Genomic DNA, 19,558 nt, shown 5'->3' on the forward strand with positions numbered 1-19,558 from the left:
AAACGTTTATTTAAGCGACGCATATGACCTCGGGAATTTAGTTGTGATAAAAAAAAATATTTGAATAAAAACCCATTGCTATTGTTATCATACCCATTGTATTTGAGTAGTCGTAGGTACATGTATACACAATACAAGACAATCATATACATAGATAAGTTTAATCGACTTAGACTTAGACTACACTAAAAGTAAAACATGAAATGGCATTAATAGTATATAACATGGAGTGAGTGTGTGGTCCTAAAGCTATATCAGTATGTTCACAATGCCACTAAGTAGTATTGTTTTCTAAAGGCCGCTAAACAGTTAAGTTGAAATTTTAACATTTTTATAAGATTATATCGTGTACTTAAACTTTCTTTTAACAATTTGTTCTCCTAGATCAACTATAGTCACTACATAGTTGATTACATTTAAAATTTTCTATTCAAGATTTCGCTTAAAACTCCAACTGAGCTGCATAGAGGTCTTAAACTTAAGTTAATGGCTCCGGGATGTCCTAATACCTTCGTTGCTCCTTCTCGTTGACGGTGGACAGTGGCTGGTAGCTGGGATTCGAGAAGGCCTCCGTGGAGGCTCCAGCACCACCACCTCCTCCACCTGTTGTGGTTTTGCCGGGTATATTCTTCCTAGGCGGCTTCACATTCACATAGTTTTCGGAGGACTCGCCATTGAGTTTGGTCTCCACATGATGGCGAGGGGACGGTGTGGGCGTGACATACTGCTGCTTGAGGGCCTGATTGAAGCGCCTGCCCTGCTCCGGACTTTCATCCGATTCGGTGGAGCGGCGATGCAGCATAGGTATCTCCTCCGGCGCCTGGTCCGCCACATCCACCGTGGGCATGCCGTTCTTCTTGCGGAGCGGCTTGGATGACCCGCTGTTGAGATTGTTACTCAACGTGGGCGATTGTCGCGCTCCTGGGAAATTGAAAGTGGTTTCGCTAGAGAAGTCCGGAAAGTCGGAGGTCTCGCCTTCGAGGCGTGTGGGTGAGAATATGGCTGTGCTGGCATCGGGTTCGGAGTCCGGGCTCATCGCCATGTAGTCATCCGGCAGCTCCTCGATGCCTGAGTTAGTGTGCCAGCGAGAGTGGGTGCATTTGGATGGTCATATGGGTGTGATCGTGCGCAGTTAGTAACCTGATACATGGCCATGGCTGAAATAATACTCACGTATGTCGGGCACTATGTGTCCGTTGACGTAGCGCGGAGCTGCAGGCGCCAGCTCGTCGGGTGAACCCATCAGCGCCAGGTAATCCGTAGACTGCTTCTTCATGTACTCAACGTTGCTCTGCATGTACGGGTTGTTTAGGTCCAGATAGTGCTGTATTTGTTCGGAGAATGCACTTAATTATTATTCTGTTTTACACTCAATATGTTTCCCACTTACACTGGCCACATCCTCGCCCAGCATGTTGCCAAATCGCTTCTCCAGCTCAGCAAACAACGGTCTGCTCTCGGGACTAGAAGAATGGCAAGTATAATGACGATGGATTCGGATTAAAAGATGAAGCTAGGCACTTACTTCTTTCGCCAGCACTCTAGCATAATCTCGTAGAGCTCCTGGTTGGCGAACTTCGGCTTCTCCATGCGGTAGCCGTCGTTCAGTTTGTTGAACAGCTCCTGGTTGGGATCGATGCCCGGATACGGCACCTTGGCCAGCGAGAACATCTCCCATAGAACAATGCCGTAGGACCAAACGTCGCTGTATGTGCTGAACACATGATCGCTCAGCGACTCCAGCGCCAGCCACTTGATGGGCAGCTTGCCACTCTCTAATTAATTCGTTTTAATAATGTTAATAAATAGTTAACTAACACATAGATTCACAATTACCTGACTTCTTGTAGTTATCCCCTCGGTACATGGATCGAGCCAGACCGAAGTCGCAAATCTTAACAACATTATCCTCGCAGAGGAGTATATTTCTGGCGGCCAAATCGCCGTGCAACACCTTCTTGGAGGACAAGTAATCCATGCCCCTTGCCACTTGGAATGCCCAACTGATCAGATCAACGGTGGTCACCGTCATCGCCTCTGTGGAGTCGGTTTTGTAATTGGAACGCCAGGCGGGTTGTACGGAGTTATTGGACATTATCTGATCATCTGTTGATTAAGATTTAACAAGTATACATCATTATATCTTAGTTCAATATTTCAAGTTCCTTGGTGGTTATTAACTATAGTATCTTCATCCTAACTTATTCTGCTGCATCAAACCTACCTTCTGGGACGGTGGTCATCACGGTGGCACACGTATCCATCTGTCGGTCGTAGCTATAGGTGGCGGATCCGGATCCGGTTCGTCCGGCTCGGGTGCCCGATCGGGGATCATTGTCCGAGTTTCTGCGATGAGGTGGCGGTTGCGTGTTATTGTTGTGCGGCTCATTAATGTAAGAGTGGATCGGGAAACCGACATTGGCGTACTTCAAGCCACCACCATTTGTCTCGCTGTTAGTTGGAGTTAAGTCGCCACCACAAGGACACACAGTATAGACACAGAGCACAGAGCGGAGAGCGGAGAGCGGGGATCACAGAGGAGGAGACCACAACCAGGAGCGGGATCACAAGCACCGGTGCAAGAACATTCAGTGTTTTTTTGTAGAGTGTGTGCAGTTTAGTTAATTGTATTGTGTTTGGTTGTAAGTTAGTTGGTGGATTAACAATAGTGGTAGTACCAAAACCAAGAAATAAACGTTAGAAGATGTTAGTCAACACAAAGGTTATCTCAAGTTAGAGTCAGTCAGCTTTGAGGTGTTTAGCCACGTGTTTATAATTAATAAATCATAAAAATAATAATTTGTTAGCCACTTTACTGGACCCTAATTACTTACCGGTGCAGATCGTAGTTGTCGGACATGCGCTGGGTCATGATGCTGGTGTCAATGTGATCGGTATCCGGATTGATTTGATTGATAAAGCACTTCCGGTTCCTCAGAAGGAAGTTCTGAATGTTGCCAAAGCGACAGTACTCCACGATGACCATGAGTTCGCCTATATGATCCATGGATTAATATATTAATAATCAAAAAAGTAAAGTATAGTAGATAGGGCTCGTTAGCATTGCTAATTTTTAGTCAAGTTATAAAGGTAATACACTCCACTTTAGTTTCTTAAAACTTACGCTTCGCAATATTTTTGGTGACGGCACCCAGGAGATTGACCACATTCAAGTGCTGTCCCAGATGCACCATGATCTTGAGCTCGGAGACCAGTGCCCTCACCACCTCATTGTCGGCCGTCGCCTTGACCATCTTGACAGCCACCGTGGTGGTGGGCTCCTCGCGCCGGATGCCCCTGGCCTCGCCCTTGAGCACCACGCCAAAGGCTCCGGCTCCCAGCTGCTTGCCCAGCTTCAGGCTATCCCGCGGGAACTCAAATTCCCGATTGTAGGGCAGCAGTTCCGCCTGCTCGTCCAGGGTCAGATCGGGATTAATGTGTCCCACGGCGCCCTCCTCGAAGTTGGCCAATCCAGCGGCCTTTAGGGCCAGATGCCGCTTGTGCTCCTTTTGGTAGCGCACGGCCAGGAAGAGGCACAGACTGATCAGGATGAGGAAAAGTATCACGCCGAACCACACCCACGCCATGCTAATTCCGGGCAGATCTAAAATAAATATCAAATATGAAACTATAATTTTAGATAGCAAGTATAATTGAAAACTCACCTGAAATCACCACCGTGAAGGAGCGCTCGATTCTGTCCAACCTGTTCTCGACCACACACTTGTAGACGCCTTCATCGCCGGGATAGAGGTGAGTGATCAGCAGCTTGGACTCCTTTTCGATGAAGTGCCTGAGCTTCGATTCGCTCAGCTCCTTGTCGTCCTTGAACCACCGCACCGTGGCCACGGGAACCGCTGTGGAGGCACACTCCAGCTCCAGGGTTTGGCTAAGTTTGCGCTTTATTTTCGAATGGCCCTCCTGGCCGGCGACTGTCCACTGAGGAGCAGAAGGATCGTGGACGTACAAATCTATCTCCTGACTGCTGTAAACGGCGTCGTTGTCGTTGTGGAAGGCGCGGCACTCGTAGGTTCCGCGATCCCTGTCGGATATCGTAGCGATGTGCACAGTGCTCTTGTAGGAGTACTTGGTGTGGCTGGTCTCAATGCGAACCACTGTGGAGCAAATGCTTAGAATGAAGGAAGAGGACAAACAGAAAGCACTTCAAAGACCCTTACGATCTGACTCCTTCAAATCCTCTCCATTAAGGAACCATTTCAGATTTCCATCGAAGTGATAGGCCAGCGCCTCGCAGGTGAAGTTCACATTGTCCTCCTTGGCAATTTTGTGATCCTTGTCGAAGCCATATATGGTCATGTTCGATGAAATGTTGCCCAGCAGAACGTGCGCCTTCGTCAGGGTCCTTCGTTCCTTTCCATCTATTATATTTTGAGCGATGCACGTGAGGATTCCCGGCTCCGTGGGCAGGAAGGACACCTCGTATATGCGCTCCACACTCAGCTTTCCGGGTCTTGGTCGTGTCTGGAACTGGGTATGGTACACAAATCGTTGGTAATTGAGCTTAAAATGGTTGGGGGAAACGAGTTTAAACAAATACCTGGTATTTCTCCTGTTCACTTGGCAACTGCAGCAGGACATAACCAAAGCATGGGACGACACAAAAAAACAATACAAATATAAATAAGAGGACAAAACAAATCTATTATTAAAAAAAAGTATAATTTTGTATAGATCCGTAACATTAAGTAAGGAATATCAGATATACCCATACACCAGGCTTAAATACTTTTAGATATATTAATAGAAATGGATATATATTTTTGGCACAAGTCGAATCGTACTACTTACGCTGAAGTTCTGATTGAGCACGGAGCAAGTGGGCCACCGTGGCTCCAGGCTGCAGGGGCGGAAGAAGAAGGTGACGATAGCCGGCGGATAGGAGCGCACGGTGCACTCCAGTCGCGCCACGGATCCCACCTGGACATAGGCGTCCGACATCTTCAGCGCCGGCGCGTCCATCACACTGACATTGTACTCCCGCTGAACGACGCCAAAGGAATTGGATCCCCGGAGGACATATGTGCCGCTGTCCTGCAACTGGGCGTTCAGCACCTGGAGCATGGTGCTCAGTTCCGTGGAGAGAATCTTAAAGTTGTTCTCCGACTGGCGAACCTCGGCGCCGTCCGGCTTGAACCAGCTGAAGGTGGGCGTCGGAAATCCCTCAAAGTTGGCCGTCATCTGGATGGTGCGATTGGCATACTCCTGCACATTGTAATGGCCCGAGGGTTCGCCCACGTTCAGGTAGCTTTCGTTGTGCTCTGTGGGATTTGGTATACAAATAAGTAGATTTCTTGATAATACTCACTCTATTTACTGTACTCACTTAGGACCTTAATCCTGTAGGTGGCACGCTGAACGTTCTGGTTGAGGGTGTCTGTGGTCACACACTTGTACAGACCAGTGTCCGTGGGTTGGGCATTCAATACCGTCAAGGTGCTCCTGCCCGTTTGGTGGGTGCTGTTCCTGGTCTTGGGATCGGTTATTGACTGCGAGGCAAAGATGCGATTCTGCGGGAGAGCATTATCTCAGCACTAAATTATCACACTAAAACATTGGTTGGCTAAGTTGAACTGACCTCATCGCGGGTCGGAGTGAACCACTCCATTCCGTATACGGATTGAACGTAGGCGGACTGCTCGCAGTCCAGGGTGAAGTTGGTGTCCGTGAAGACGTGATGCTCCACGGAGGACCTGATCACGGGCTTTGGCAGCGGTTTGCCGTCTTCTGTGGCGTTGGTAGAAAGTTTAGCTTTATTAGATACCCTTCGCAAAGGACTGGGACTGGCCAGCAATGCTACGACTTCATGCAGATGGGTTGGGTTAGACATAGACGTGGACACAGATGGGTTAACGTTTCTACAGTACTTAGGCGCTAGTGGTTAGCATTGATTAGTAACTAATAAGGTTGCCCAAGCAGTTAAACGAGTCCATAACCAACATAAATCAAACACAAAGAATGCAAGAATTTATCACGCACATCCAGAACAAAAAACAACATGAACAGAAACAGAAACGACACAAGAACAGATCAACAACAACCAGGACAACACTTACGCCCTGGTCTGGGTGAGGGCGACGCATTCATCGGAGCCAGGCGGGCTGGACTCCGCCGAGCTCGCTCCCCGGATAAGGATCCATCACCACCATCAAGGATTAGTGCCACATTACCCGTCGATTGGTTAGTAACATTGAGGACCTCGTCATCGCCGTCGGTGACACCTTGTGCGTACGTGGTGTACCCCATGTTAGTTGGGAGTTCCAATCCGGATTCTGGAGGAGTTAGCAGATTAACATGACAGTGGGCAGGTCAATCAATAATTTGGAGACAGGGATGTAGAGAAAGGCAAATATACCATTGGTTTTTGGTTAGCACACTTTTGTTACTGGCAAGCCGTGATTTTGGGTGGTGTGCAATTTGAAAGTTTATTTTAAAAGTTAGTTCTAAAGAAATTCGAATTTATTATTATTCGGAATTAAGTGAAGTTTACGTGTAAGAAATTCGCTTTTTTGTTAAATACCCAAAACGATTTATAACAAACGAAAGTGAGCAGAAAAAATATTTGATTGGAAATCAATTTTTTTGAACTTTGTGCGAGAGTCTACAACAAAATGCGTGCAGTGTAGTTTCGTGTATGGGCTGTGGAGTGTGATTAAAGCCCATTAATTTGGAAGAGAATGGAGTTGCATAGATTAGATCCGTGGTATCAGGAAACCAAAACCATAACCGATCCCGAAACCGCTTCAGTTGATCGATTCCAAATATAATTGAGTAATTGAATTGTTGAATAGTTGAATATAGTGGAATAGTGGAAAGCAATATTTACGACATGTATAGACGGAAATCACAAATCACAAACTTTGGGGTGCAAAAACTCACTATCAATGTGACCGTTACCAATAAAGCGCACTTCAATGCTGGTCATCTCCTCTTCGTTATGCGGGAACGGCGGATTGGGGCGGCAGTAGTAGTCCCCGCCATCTACGATGCTGCGGATTTCGATGGTGAATCCCCGTTGCGGATCGTACCGACCGACCGATTTGCTGGAATGCATCTGCACAGAGGCATATGGTCAGATATCAAGTGGGTACTCAAAAGGGTGGCCTAAACTCGGACTCTGCCTCTCTGCTGGCTAACAACACAACTACGAACTTGGAGCGGATTTGTTAATGCTACGCTATAGTAATATATTATTGGTTGTCTGTACAGTATAGTTCGAGTATATACATATATGGAGGGCGCATAGGGGTTTAACTACGAATTGAATAAAAGACGGACTGTGACATACTTGCTGAGTAGTTAAGGTCAATTATCGAATGATTGTACAACGCTTTGCAATAATGGTAACCGGATATCCTGTCAATGACGCGAAAGGTAAAGCCCCATCTGGGGTGGTACCTCACACTAGCGAAGAACTTGGGGTTACCCTGGATCAGACCTTTCGAGCTGATTCTCCACGGGTTCTGCGCGCCGAGAAAAGAAGATCATAAGTTCAGAGGGACAACACCAGGAATACATGGGACCTGCATGAATCTCAAGCAATCTAATTTCAATATCAAAGCAATCAGAATTGTAGGACTGGGAAATGTAAAATCCTTGCCTAGTAGATCTTATGTTCTTAAATTTCTTTTCTAGTTTGGAAAGTACTCCGCTACTTTAAAATATCTTTAGCTACAATCCCTTTTTTTGGTCGTTTCCTGTGGCGGATTCATGCAGGTCCCTTCTGGCCGATTAGACTTGATGTTTCTGAAAAGGTTTCCACGCAGTAGATCCTGCCCACTTACATCTCCATTGCTGGTCTCCAGCACCACCTCCGTGTCCGGCATGGATGGCTTGCAGGGTATGACCACGTCGCTATATTGCCGTGCCGTCACCACGTTGTGACTATCGACCAGCTTATTGTCCGGGTCGTTCACGTACACGTAGATGGAGCTGGCATAGCCCTGATTCACCAGTTCGATCATCGCCTCGTCCGACTGCTCCTCATGGGGGATCTCGTTGAATTTGGAGTCCTTCACGCAATAGTAGGCTGCCACATATTCTGCAGTCACCTCGTTGAGTTGCAGGCTGGTTCCGTATGGTCGGGCCGGATCCTCCGTATTGCTGAATGAATCGGGTAGTATTAACGGCGCTTGACTACTACTGGTCCACCAGGTCATCGGTTCGTTGTCCTCGCACTTCAGCGTGGTGCTCGTCGCGGCATCCAGGATTATGGCGCTCTTGCATGGCGTCATCAGTGGGGCTCCATTCTCGCCGCCGCAGTTTTCGGTGCTGTCATCGGGATCCGGCGTGAACTGCTGCAATGGCACTGAAGTCGTAAAGGAGAACATTAATTGTTGATTTTATAACATAATAAGCCATATGTATTAGTTCGTCTGTCCGTTTGTCCGTAATTCTGTCCGTATAAGTAATGCAAGTAATACACATCTTTCATCGGTGTGTGGCAGAAGGTCAGCTGCACTCGTATATTGCTCATTGATCGCTCGAATGCCCTACAATGGAGCACTTCACATGCCGCTTTATCTAGTGCCGGGTTCCAGCCTTCGGCTTTCCCTCCGGTCAACAATACATAGGGACCCCATCCATCCTGGTGGCGCTATAATAATGACTTCAAGTGATTTGCGGTTGAGCGACCCTCTCGGGAGTGTCATGGGCGCAGTGGCACAATCCTTTACGGATCCCATGCTTCATTTCTATTGATCATGGGGTCCCAAAGGCTGCGCCTCTGTGGTGGCCGCTCAACTAGTTTGTTTTGCCTTCTTGGCTCGGGCTCAGAATCAATTGTTTGCTTACAGCGATAACAATAGAGTTGATAGTAATTATATTATGCTCTCCGCTCAGCCTCGTTCTCTACAAAATGTGAGTGTGTAAGGAATTCTTTAGAAATGCAACACAATATCAAACTCGTAACTAATGCAAACGACACTTGAGTTGAATAGGCAAAGTCGTGACTAGAAGCCCAAAATTCGGGGATATACGAGTACCAAGCAATGTTCAAAGTTCAGAGCGGTGTCTATAAACTGTAGCTGTCGGATCTGTCTGGTGTGGCTGAAGCGTAGAGATGGATAGATTATGCCATCACACTGAGCAGAATTTAGTGCAAGTCCACTAAAATGTTTAATTGTAATCTGTAATTGTAAGAATCGCTTCAAGAATACCAATTGGCATTCACTTTAAAAGACCTATCTCAAAAATGGAACTGCAATTATATTACTGAAATTACTTAGCCTGTGCTAAATAGCCATTCTTTGTGCGACACAGATTGCTCAGTTTTTTGGCTCAGTGCACTTAATAATAAAAAATGTACGATTGTTGACAGGAAGCAAGCCATACATAAATATCAATGCATATTCGCAGATATGTATGTATTGTTTTTTTAATTGTGCAGATTGAAAGCGTTATCCGTCGTGTATTTGCAGGGCTTTCTCTTATCAGCTCCATAAAATTCTTTGGAATTAAATAAATGGTCGGAAAATATGTTTTTTGAATGAGATTCGTGCAGGGCTACTTACGAGCATCGCTCCACATGATCCATAAAATCGGCAGCAGGAACAACCCCTTCAGCATCGCCATTTGTATTGGTCAGATTGTTTGTTTCGTTTGCGATTAGATATTGTGCTAATTGTTAATTGTTATATTGTGCTAATCTTGAATATTCACAATTTTAACACATTTGGCCATGCACAGCCATGGTCTCGCTGGAAGACACCTTGCTCACTTGGCGTTGCACTGAAAAGAATCGAAAGTAGTTTGGATTAGAGTGGAAGTTGTGAGTTAGTGCCATTGAAAGTATTGTTTGTTTGCTTTCACTTTATAGTTTTAACTCGGATTTATTGGTATTACTAATTAGCAGATATGTACATGTTTTTTTCTTATGCACATTGTCGTCCAGTTTCGGCTTTTCTCCCGAAGTTCACTTCAGATAAACACATTTCGTTGATAGCATTTTGGGATTGGACACTTTGATATCTGGACTTTAGTTTATTCCGGGCTTACTCCGCTTTTCGAGCACAAGTGAACGGCATAGCAGTCCGAGGAAGAATAAAGCTTTTGCTGGGTGGTCACAGCAACGACGCGATAAGTGGCCTGTATACTCTTATGTTCTCTACACTTCATTCAAGCCCAATAAATTCGATAAAGCGGAAATACAAGAGTGTAAGTCTTGTATGACTTCGCTGAGATACTGTGCTTACGCATAAACAACAAGAACAACACAATGCACTCCATAGTTTTTCGAAGGCATTACATTTCTTTTTTTCTTTTTTATTTTGGTGGCATTTCCGCATTTTGAAATGCGAGCTTCCGGGAGATATGGTTTTTTTGGGGCGCAAGGGAAGGCGGTGGGCCACACCCACCGACGGATGAGGCAACAGGTCACCCACGTGGCCATAACTCACTGTCACACAAGCTGAGTTAGTCCAATTCTCCAAATGACAACGGGACATGCACAATTAAACAAGCTGACTAACCATTGCCTACACGGCCACAAAAATACAAATTAAAAGATACAGCGATTATTATGTCTACATGGCATACTCTTTGTATAGAGTACTTCAAAAGTTCAGTCAATCTGGAATGTGATAATGATGTTTTTATATTCATATGGTATGCAGTGAGATTCGACCAGCAGTACGTTAATTTCCATTTTGTACGGCTTAACTTTTGCTCCCATTGGCGAGCTTCATTCTTGTTATGCTTTTTATGTTCACTATCGGCAATTCCTTATCATGTCAGCTTGCCTCAAAAAAAACAGTACTATATGTGGATTACCACTGCTTTTATGTTCTGCATGACATATTTTTAAAACAATTTTAGTAGCTACACACATTTTTGCCTATTAAAAGAAATGACTACATTTCAATCAAGATATCAATTTAACAAAGCAATTGAAGTGCAGTGCATTTTTGCAGTGTGTGCAACCGGCGGCGCCTCCGTTTGCCGACAATTAGAGCAAACGAGCTGGCTGCTGATGGGCCACTTCCGTGGCCATGTCGTATAAATGTAATCCCTCCCAGCCACAGACAACAAGTGTCCCGCCTGCTCCCGGCTGACACCAATAAACTGGTATTTAATTTGCTGGCCAACTTTGAGGGCACTCCTACAGCGCCTTCGTGATGACATTTTGGCCTATTCGACTCCTTCTGGCTAATTGCCAGGTGGTCGGCCAACAAAGCCATTCATCTTTGTCACTCCCAGGACTTGAGGTCAGTTCTTAGCCCGTTTCAGCCCGTTTCAGCCCGTTTCAGCCCGTTTCAGCCCGTTTGTTGGCCAATTGAAACCGCTCTGGTTTCTTCGGACCACGAACATTGCGGATTAAACGCAATCAGCCGGCAAATATTGACTTGCTCACTAATCACCTGTGAGGAGCCGCTAATGGAACGATGAAAAGGCGGAAAACTGAGGGGCACGAAGTATAACATTGCGGCATACACTTCCTTTCAAGCATGCTTACATGGAGTTACAATCTTGAGCTTCGTATAATTTTGGGATCCAATTTTGTAATCAAAATTCGACGTAACTCATTTTTCGAATAATTTGTAATATTCTGGGTATTCCCTCAGTCGATAGTTTATCTTTGGCAATACACATTTTCCATCGGTGTTGGCAGAAGGTCGAGCAAGAGTTACAATCTTCGAATAATTTTGTGCCCAATCAAAATTCGACATAACTCATTATTTCAATAATTTGTAATATGTTCTGGGTTTTTCCCCAGTCGATGGTTTATCTTTGGCTCTTCCGCATAAATTTAAACTTAACTGCACATGTTCGAATACTGTTTCCGTTAGTGGCACTATATCCTAATCCACATATGCCAAATCCATTATCGCTGCAGGAATGCAAGCGAGTGAAACCCATAACCAGTAGCAGACAGTACATCAAATGTGTCTGGCTGCTTGTGGCACGTTGCACATTGAACGTTGCAAGTGGCTGGCTGTCGAGAAAAGCTTGGACTTTGACAAGGAGAAGTTAAGACTTGCAACTCCGTTTTCTGCCAGTCACTCGCTACACAGCAAGAAAGTGTGCAGGCATTTCATTACTATTGGCAAGAAGTAATGTGCATTCGAGTTCGATTTAAAGTGGAGCTGGTTTCTTCCGGTGCACCGGTTTGTGTTGTCGCTGGAATGCCGCCTGTTGTCATGACGACACGCCCACTGTGGCCATTTTCAAGGGCGACTGTGGGCTATGGCATTTTCCTACAGCCCCGATTGCGGCTATTTATATCTGGGCAACAGTTTTTTAATGCTGCTGCTCTTTTAAGTGCCTCACGTGCCCGTGACGCAAATTACAGGGCGCCCTAATTGCAGTCCCAGCTGCAGGCGAATCCCTATTCCCTCTTCTTCCGCAGCTCTGAGATTTCTCTGATTGTCTTCCCGCTGCCCTCGGAACACAGGTCGTGCAATTAGCCATGGGCATAATGAGGCCAGTTGGCGAGAGGTGGATCTCCACCTCGTCGCCCTATCGCGAGTACACAACTCTGCACTTAGTCACTTTCCGTGGGCAAACAGAACGCTCGAAATATCTGCTCCAATTTGAGCGTTTTCATTGCAGTAATGGAATTATACACAACTGCTTATCACTCGTTATTGGTTTATAAACGTGTAATGACATTGAAAAATAATGGTGGATGATAATCGATTATCTTTTTAGAACGAAATAAAGAAAAGTCCGAAATTATGATATGGTCTGTCTCAAGAGTTCAAATATTGTTGTGATCATTTTGTTTAAAGTATTTTTTAATCGGCACATATTAATGCGTTTCAAAAGTGAATGCTTAAACGAATCTTGTTGAAAGAAGGAAAACACAGCGAGATGAATAATCTCTGCGGCATCATAGGAATTCATCTTCATCTTCAATTTCCCAGTCACTTTCTGCGTGCTTTTTTCCTGATGCATTTTTTCTCGTAATCTATTAGATTTCTTTAAGTTTTGAGTGTTTCAGTCGGATACGAAATAGATATAATTAATAAGCTTCTGTCTGAAGCTATCATATCAATTCACAACTATCAAAATTCTCATGGATATACACACAACATGTGCTTAACACACAATTGTACACACACATCATCAGGGCGTATGAATAACAAAGAATGACGTCACTTCATGGCCGTGTGGCGCCCCCCTTCATTCATTCCCCAATGTCCCCCATATTTAATGATCCCCTCTTGTCACACATTTGGTCATTCATGTGTGACGTTTGCACTCACGTTTTCGTTCCATGTAAATCTGTTTATATAAGTGACGTATTTGCGTAGTAATTAAACTGCCGCGCACTCAGTCAGCCAACACATTTATATCTGTTAAATGCATAAATATGTATTTTACGTATATATATTATAAAACCGTATAGCACGCAAACCGGTTGACCGACTGCATTTGTAAGGGGAGAACTTTCCTTGAGAGCAAGTGTCTCCTTGCATTCATCATCATCATCTGCATCAGCATCATCGCATTGATCGAACACATATTGCGAAATCTTTTGTTACGAGGAAAGATCTTGCAGCAGAATATTTACATAGAAGAGAAGTCATTGAAAATCATTTAAGGAGCTTACAAGGCAATGATAATCTGAATTCAGGTACCTACAGACCATGTAAAACAATTTCAAAACCTACAAAAGATAACCAAATCCGGTGGATTGTTAAAAAATTGTAGAGAATGTCGACTAGAATGATTAAAAATAACAAATTGGGCTCCAGTTTTACTTTTTGGCGATAAGCTCCAGCATTTTTATCTTAAGTTCTTGTGAATTTCCGAAGTCTATTTATAGCACTTTATAGCACTTACGAGAACGCAGTAATAGAATTGGGCAAACTTTGAAGTGTATTTATGCAATGATACAATGTTTATTTATGGAGAGACAAGTGAACTCTTTCATGCGTTTCAGCCATAAAAGCGGATGGTCATTTTATGTTTCGGCTCCATCAGCGGACAACATTCTTATTAGTTTCATGTTTTTCCCACAAAAATAGCATTCCACCACTATTTTTACGCCGAAACTTTTGACAGTTTAACGCTTTGCCGGGAAAATCTTTCAACGTTATTGGGTTCTTTATGGCCAATGAATGGAAAACTTGCACAGCGCGTGCTTTTCACGCGTTGCATGTGCAACAGATTCATTTCGAGGTTTGAGTGCGGTTTTTGTGGCTTTCCGTCACGTGTTCCTGCAAATTTTCACTCTGAAAATTTACCCGGCTACGTGGCTGGACTTCAACGGATGGCCCCATCACGGTGAAATTTTCCTGCAGTTTTCCACCGCTGTCCATTTTAATTTGGAACTCCCATGTACAAATTGAATTTATATGGGCCACAACTCAGTGTTTATTTCTGCAATTATCCGGAGTCGGGAAAAGTGTGTCTCATTGTTCGGACTACCTTTGTATTTTCCTTTTTTTTTGCCTACGTGCAAAGGAAAATTTACGACTCTTTCGCCTGAGTTTTCCCGTGCTTTTATTTGATTTTCCCGCTGACCTTTGGCGTTGCGTGTTTTTCTCTTTTTGTGTGTGTGCAAAAGTCAAGTGTTTTCCTTTGTTTTTCATTGCAATTGAAATTTCGCGCGCCACATCTTAATGGAAAGTTGGGTCGTACACGAATTCTGCGATTGCAATTGCAAACATGCCGCTGGCTCCTGGCCAAAATAATGAGCACTCAGCCTGGAGAAATACGAAAAATACTTGTATCGGGAAATATTTTTATCCATCTGCATTGCCTGGAAACGGAAAATGGGTGTGGGTTGCTTGTCTTACTTCATTAAGATTCAAGAGAGCGCCACGCAGCCAAATTGAAATTTGCAATTTGGGCCAAGCTGAGATTTGCTGGCTCGTAAATCAAACTATTTGTCAATCGGTTAACAGCGGTATCGAGAGATCTGGGCCCAAACTGCTGCCCACCCAGGCCAGAAAACCGCGTGTGGGCCTCTTGGCCAACTCTCGTTTTTTGGCCCATACCCAGTGCGAAAATCGTTCTGCATAATGACGCTACTTTGGCCCAGTTTGCGTGCCTCCAAATGACGGAGGTTGGGATGATGGTAACGTGGTTATGTTTCCTTGCGGGGCATGTCAGCTAATTCCATTAACCAATAGGCTTTCGTCAGGACAACAAATGTCCGTAAGTGGGCGTGAGCTAACCAGAAGCGCTAATGAACCCAAGGATGTCATAGGGCATAAGCATTTTATTCGCTTCAAATGCCAAGAGATAATGGAATTGCCTTGGCAACTCAACTTATTTCGCACAGACAGAACTTTCCACAAAGTTTACGGGGTGACACAATTTATAATAAGCGATTTCTCACTGAGTCGAGCTGTTTTTTCTCGCCTAATTAGAAAAAATTGTACTTGTGACTGGTAGAAGCATTATTGATTTAAATTGAAAACAAAACTAAAATCTTCAAACTGGCTGCTGTTCGCAGATTAGCAATATATGAGTCCATTAACATTCAAGTGTCCTATAAAAAGAATACGATCTGGGTGCAAATATTTTTCGGCACATAAACTACTTTAATAAAAGCAGACTATTAGTTTTGGGCGAGAACAAGCTGATGACAATTCCAAGGTAATACGGAAGAATTAATATGTCTGGACTTGATTAATTGAGCAGACGTTTCAGCACCCTAAGATTGAGGTCACTTTACTTGTGGGTTTGTGGGTGAGCTGTCAGCGGGAACAGCTGGATTAATGTCTCTTGTTGGACTCTAATTAATTGATATATGGTCCCATTTCAATTGACATTTTTTTGGGCAAGTGCAGCGCCCGCTGTGAATTCCGCCCACCAACAAGAGCGAGTTTTGCAATTGCTGTGCTGGCTTCCAGAGTGTGTCGGCCACGCCCCCACGCCCACGGCCCCGCCCATTTGGCATACCACACTCCCAGCTGGGAATAGAAATACGGGCTTCTGTGCCCAGATCTAATGCATTTCGAAGCGATAGCAGCCGGCGGCGCTAATCTGCAAGACAAATGCATAAACAACACCAGCTGAGAAAGAAACAAAAGTGACGCCTTGATGGATTGGCAACTGGAATCGGAGAGCAAGGAGCAAGGGGTAACAGAAATCAGCCGCCAATCCCCGAGAAGCTGCCAGATAAGGTGGCCAGGCTCTTAGGAACCGTTGCTAAGCTGCGGGCGTACTGCAAGATAAACTATCTGGCAGATACAAATTTCTTAACGCGATTTCGCAACGGCCTATCTTTACAACCACTCTGCTGCGATAAGGCCAGGAAATAGATATAGTGTGTCGTTAAATAAAAGCCAAGCAGAAGCGGCGAAAATAATTAAATGTGTTTTTTTTGCATAACGCGCAAAGAAAGTCAAGTGACATAAAAGTGAAATTACCGGAGCAGGTAATGTATCTTTTAGATGAGTCATTTGGGAAACTTTTTTCTGCCAGTTGTGTAACCGCTGCGACTGCTCGTGAGACTTGGAAAAGTTATTTCATTTGTTTTCCATAAACTGGGAATTTAATAAAAATAATAGAGAGAGAAAGAGCGTTGCCAGTGAAACTGAATCGCTGGCATTCTGCCCAGATATTATACAACTACAACGCGTGGCGACAACAAGTTGTTGGCCAGCTGCTGTCCAATAAATAGAAATGTTATAGGCGTTCACTTAATAGCCGACAAGTGTTTAATTTGTTTGTTTTGGTTTTCGCCCGATTAATAAATAAATGTTTCCAATGCTATGGCCCATTTCGTGCCTCGCCGTGACCTCAAAACATGGCTCAATTTCACTCGATTTGTTTACTCAATGCATTTCTTGCCTGTCTGGCTGGCAGGCTGCCTTCATTTTGTTTTTACTCGCGGCGGAAGCAAGATTGCAGCTATATATTTACTTATTTCCCTGGCTCTCCGAAGTGCACTTGATTAGGTAGTTCACGGGGCGGACCAAGTTTTCCAACGACTGAATGGGTTCTAGTCTAGGGCCCAGGTGAAAGGCAATTGCCTGTTAGCCTTTTGCGCAGATTTATGTCCAGGCTATTGCCATACTCTCCATGCAGACAGCTCGGAATGGCCTGGCCAAAACATTTGTTGTCCGCTGTCCATTTATTATTTGTTATTTATGATTTACGTGCTGACTCACAGCGCAGCGGATGTAAAGAGGCGAAGGTGTCTGTTCATTCATAGAATGCCAAACCAACCGCACAGAGCTGCGTGAAAACGTGTTCAATGTTGGCGCAGAGACTGGTGGAGATTGTCCACCGAATCGGTTTTATTTATGGCTATTGGTAACCGGCAAATTCAATTAAACAGATATTATCTTAAATGGAAATTTATGAGCCAATTCGCCCAAAGAGTTAAGGGGTTTACCTAGCGCTTTTCCTAAAACTGCTTTCAGCTTATCCGACTTACTGAGAAAAACGGAGAATGCTATTTCTGTATGAGGGTCATGTCACTCTGCAGATGTCCAAAATGAATCTAAACTCGATTCAACCCAGTGCTATGATTTTATCTACAAGAGGATGTCAATCTGCTGTGCATTTCCAAACCTCTTGAGATTAAAATGAGATCTGCTGCATGAACACATATCAGCATTCAGAAGATCTCTAGAGATTTTACAATCGCTTGAAATATACGAATTCCTTGTCACACATATTCTTTGATTACTTTGGAGTCTATTTTCGGCGAGTTCTGCTCTATTAGGTGCGTAAATATTTTGTGTGTATTTAAAAGTAGTGTGTATTTAGAAGTAGTACTGCCATTTTGCTCGGTGCAGACAAAGTAATTTATTCGTAATGGAGCTCTCTACTTCAGCATAATCAACTACAGTAAAGTATCTCTAATTTGACACCTACTGAGGGGGGGAAGGTGTGCGTATCTGGCGGATACTTGGCCATAAGCCCCACCTGATTAATGTGCCATGTGCATAATGGGAAGGTGTGAAAAAGAGCTGCAAGTGGCCAGTAGCAATGTGGTGGGGGGCACATTTTCCAGGAACCACTAGTATCCATTGATTATTCTGGCTTATCACAACAGTTGTTCAATGTCTTATGCCAGGTGATTCGCGAATTGGGCAGGGAGTTCCAGTAAATATTTCATCCACACCTTTCGCGGACATTTTTATGACTCGAAACTCCGAGCATTCCTTTCGGTTTTCCACCATTTCCCGCTGCAGTCCGGAAAAGTGATTGAGAACGGCAGCAATGGCAGCAATGAGCAGCAATGGCCAGCCTTTTGAAGTGGCCAGAGATAAATGGAGCAGTCGGCGCACTGGAGGTCTGTATTCAATAAACAAATTGGGCACAGTGTGCAATTGGAGGCAGTGAATTATTCGATCAGAACTTCTGGATCCTGAGTCACGTTTTGGGGGAAATGTATCAACAGTTCGTTTGGCCAAGAAACGGATGGCATGGAACCGGTTTAAGAAAGTCGCTATAGACACCACTCAGTTGACCAGGCAAACAAAAGAAAGGTGAACCCTTTATTTTTACCCACACACACACTTTTATACATATATACGATATAAACTTTAGTTGGGAGTTTCTGTAAAAGCTTTTCTTCGAAAATCGTAGGATTACCCATATTCATAGTCTTACACAGTCTACCGTTTTACCGCATCAGCTTGGCAGCAACAACAACAACAAGATACAACGTTTACAGTCACGATCGGCGATGAATCACGATTTTGAATACCTGGCACCGGAGTTTGCAGTCTCGATTACTTGGAATGCCGCTGACGTATTCACCATAGACACACGCACACTTTTCGTACACCCAACACTTATCAATGAATAATACCAGGCTGTGATAATACCACTCGCACACACACACACACACGCACTTTGAAAAAGGTCACTGATAATAGATTATTATGTACACCATCCATAGAGCATAGTGACTATTTTGGGTGTTTTTCAATTGCATTGAATTGAGCAACAGCAACAGCACGAGCATCGAACTCGATTTTGGGGCTCACAATTGAATATCACTCAGAACAGAACAGAACAGAACTCTTGTCAACCACCTGTGGCTGAGTTTGCATTGGTGTTCGAATTCCGATTCGTATCTGTGTTTGTTGTTCACTTTGGCGTTTTGCGAATGTGTGGGCTCGCTCACCATCGATATCTAAACTTTCGAGTGCGGATTCATTTGCTTAGCACCTTTGATGCTTCACTTACTATACTATATGTACATATATACACTTATACGGCACAATTTGTTTTCGATTCGATGTCGCACACTATACTATTTTTCGCAGCTCTGAGCCTTTCAAAAATTACCGCTTACGTTGTGGTTTTTTGCGTTTAACACTTTCTGCGTGGGGCACTTCAGAATCGGCTGCTCTTAAGAGACAATATATACTGCGTCGTCGGCAAAGTTTGAACAGTTTGCCGCTGAATACAAGTGAAAAGCCCGCGATATTTCGTTCCGCTTTGACGTCCGAACAGCTCGAAAAGTTAACGTGAACTAAATAACGAGCTAAAAATTGAACGGAGTCACGCTGTTCGCGGTGATGCCAGACCGCTTGATAAACAGTGCCATTGAGCTAGATGGGGTGAGCCAGATGCTGTCAGTGATGCCAGAGCTCTTCGCTTGGCGTACTAAACTTGCTAA

At 44.3% G+C, this 19,558-nt stretch overlaps 1 protein-coding gene across 14 annotated transcripts; it reads right to left on the reverse strand.

The window, feature by feature from the left end:
• Positions 1-79: 79 nt before the first annotated feature.
• LOC122612091 (vascular endothelial growth factor receptor 1) lies at positions 80-19,401 on the reverse strand. Of its 14 annotated transcripts, none has more exons than XM_043785507.1 (19): positions 19,232-19,401; positions 9,531-9,747; positions 7,803-8,326; positions 6,916-7,072; positions 6,075-6,290; positions 5,597-5,745; positions 5,345-5,528; positions 4,810-5,279; positions 4,559-4,585; positions 4,179-4,488; positions 3,666-4,115; positions 3,125-3,604; positions 2,835-2,994; positions 2,225-2,451; positions 1,837-2,106; positions 1,526-1,775; positions 1,391-1,463; positions 1,174-1,324; positions 80-921 (listed from the first exon to the last, which is right to left on the reverse strand). In XM_043785507.1, the coding sequence occupies exons 2-19, from the start codon at positions 9,589-9,591 to the stop codon at positions 503-505; spliced, it is 4,578 nt and encodes a 1,525-aa protein (XP_043641442.1). In that variant the 5' UTR covers positions 9,592-9,747; positions 19,232-19,401; the 3' UTR covers positions 80-502. The 14 variants fall into 14 exon arrangements, with proteins under 14 accessions (XP_043641442.1, XP_043641409.1, XP_043641460.1 ...); XM_043785474.1 differs by having other exon boundaries at positions 80-1,068; XM_043785525.1 differs by having other exon boundaries at positions 80-1,068; positions 2,225-2,346; positions 6,189-6,290; positions 6,898-7,072.
• Between the last annotated feature and the right edge of the window lie 157 nt (positions 19,402-19,558).

Source organism: Drosophila teissieri, chromosome 2L, assembly GCF_016746235.2.
Source record: "Drosophila teissieri strain GT53w chromosome 2L, Prin_Dtei_1.1, whole genome shotgun sequence".
In the NCBI taxonomy this organism is placed as follows: domain Eukaryota; kingdom Metazoa; phylum Arthropoda; class Insecta; order Diptera; family Drosophilidae; genus Drosophila; species Drosophila teissieri.

Coding starts and splice junctions, on each gene's coding strand:
- LOC122612091 (XM_043785474.1), bottom strand. CDS start 9,591: ATGGCGATGCTGAAGGGGTTGTTCCTGCTGCCGATTTTATGGATCATG. Junction 6,291..6,915: donor CATTGAAGTGCGCTTTATTG/GTAACGGTCACA, acceptor TAACTCCTCCAG/AATCCGGATTGGAACTCCCA. Junction 4,489..4,558: donor GTGAACAGGAGAAATACCAG/GTATTTGTTTAA, acceptor TACCATACCCAG/TTCCAGACACGACCAAGACC.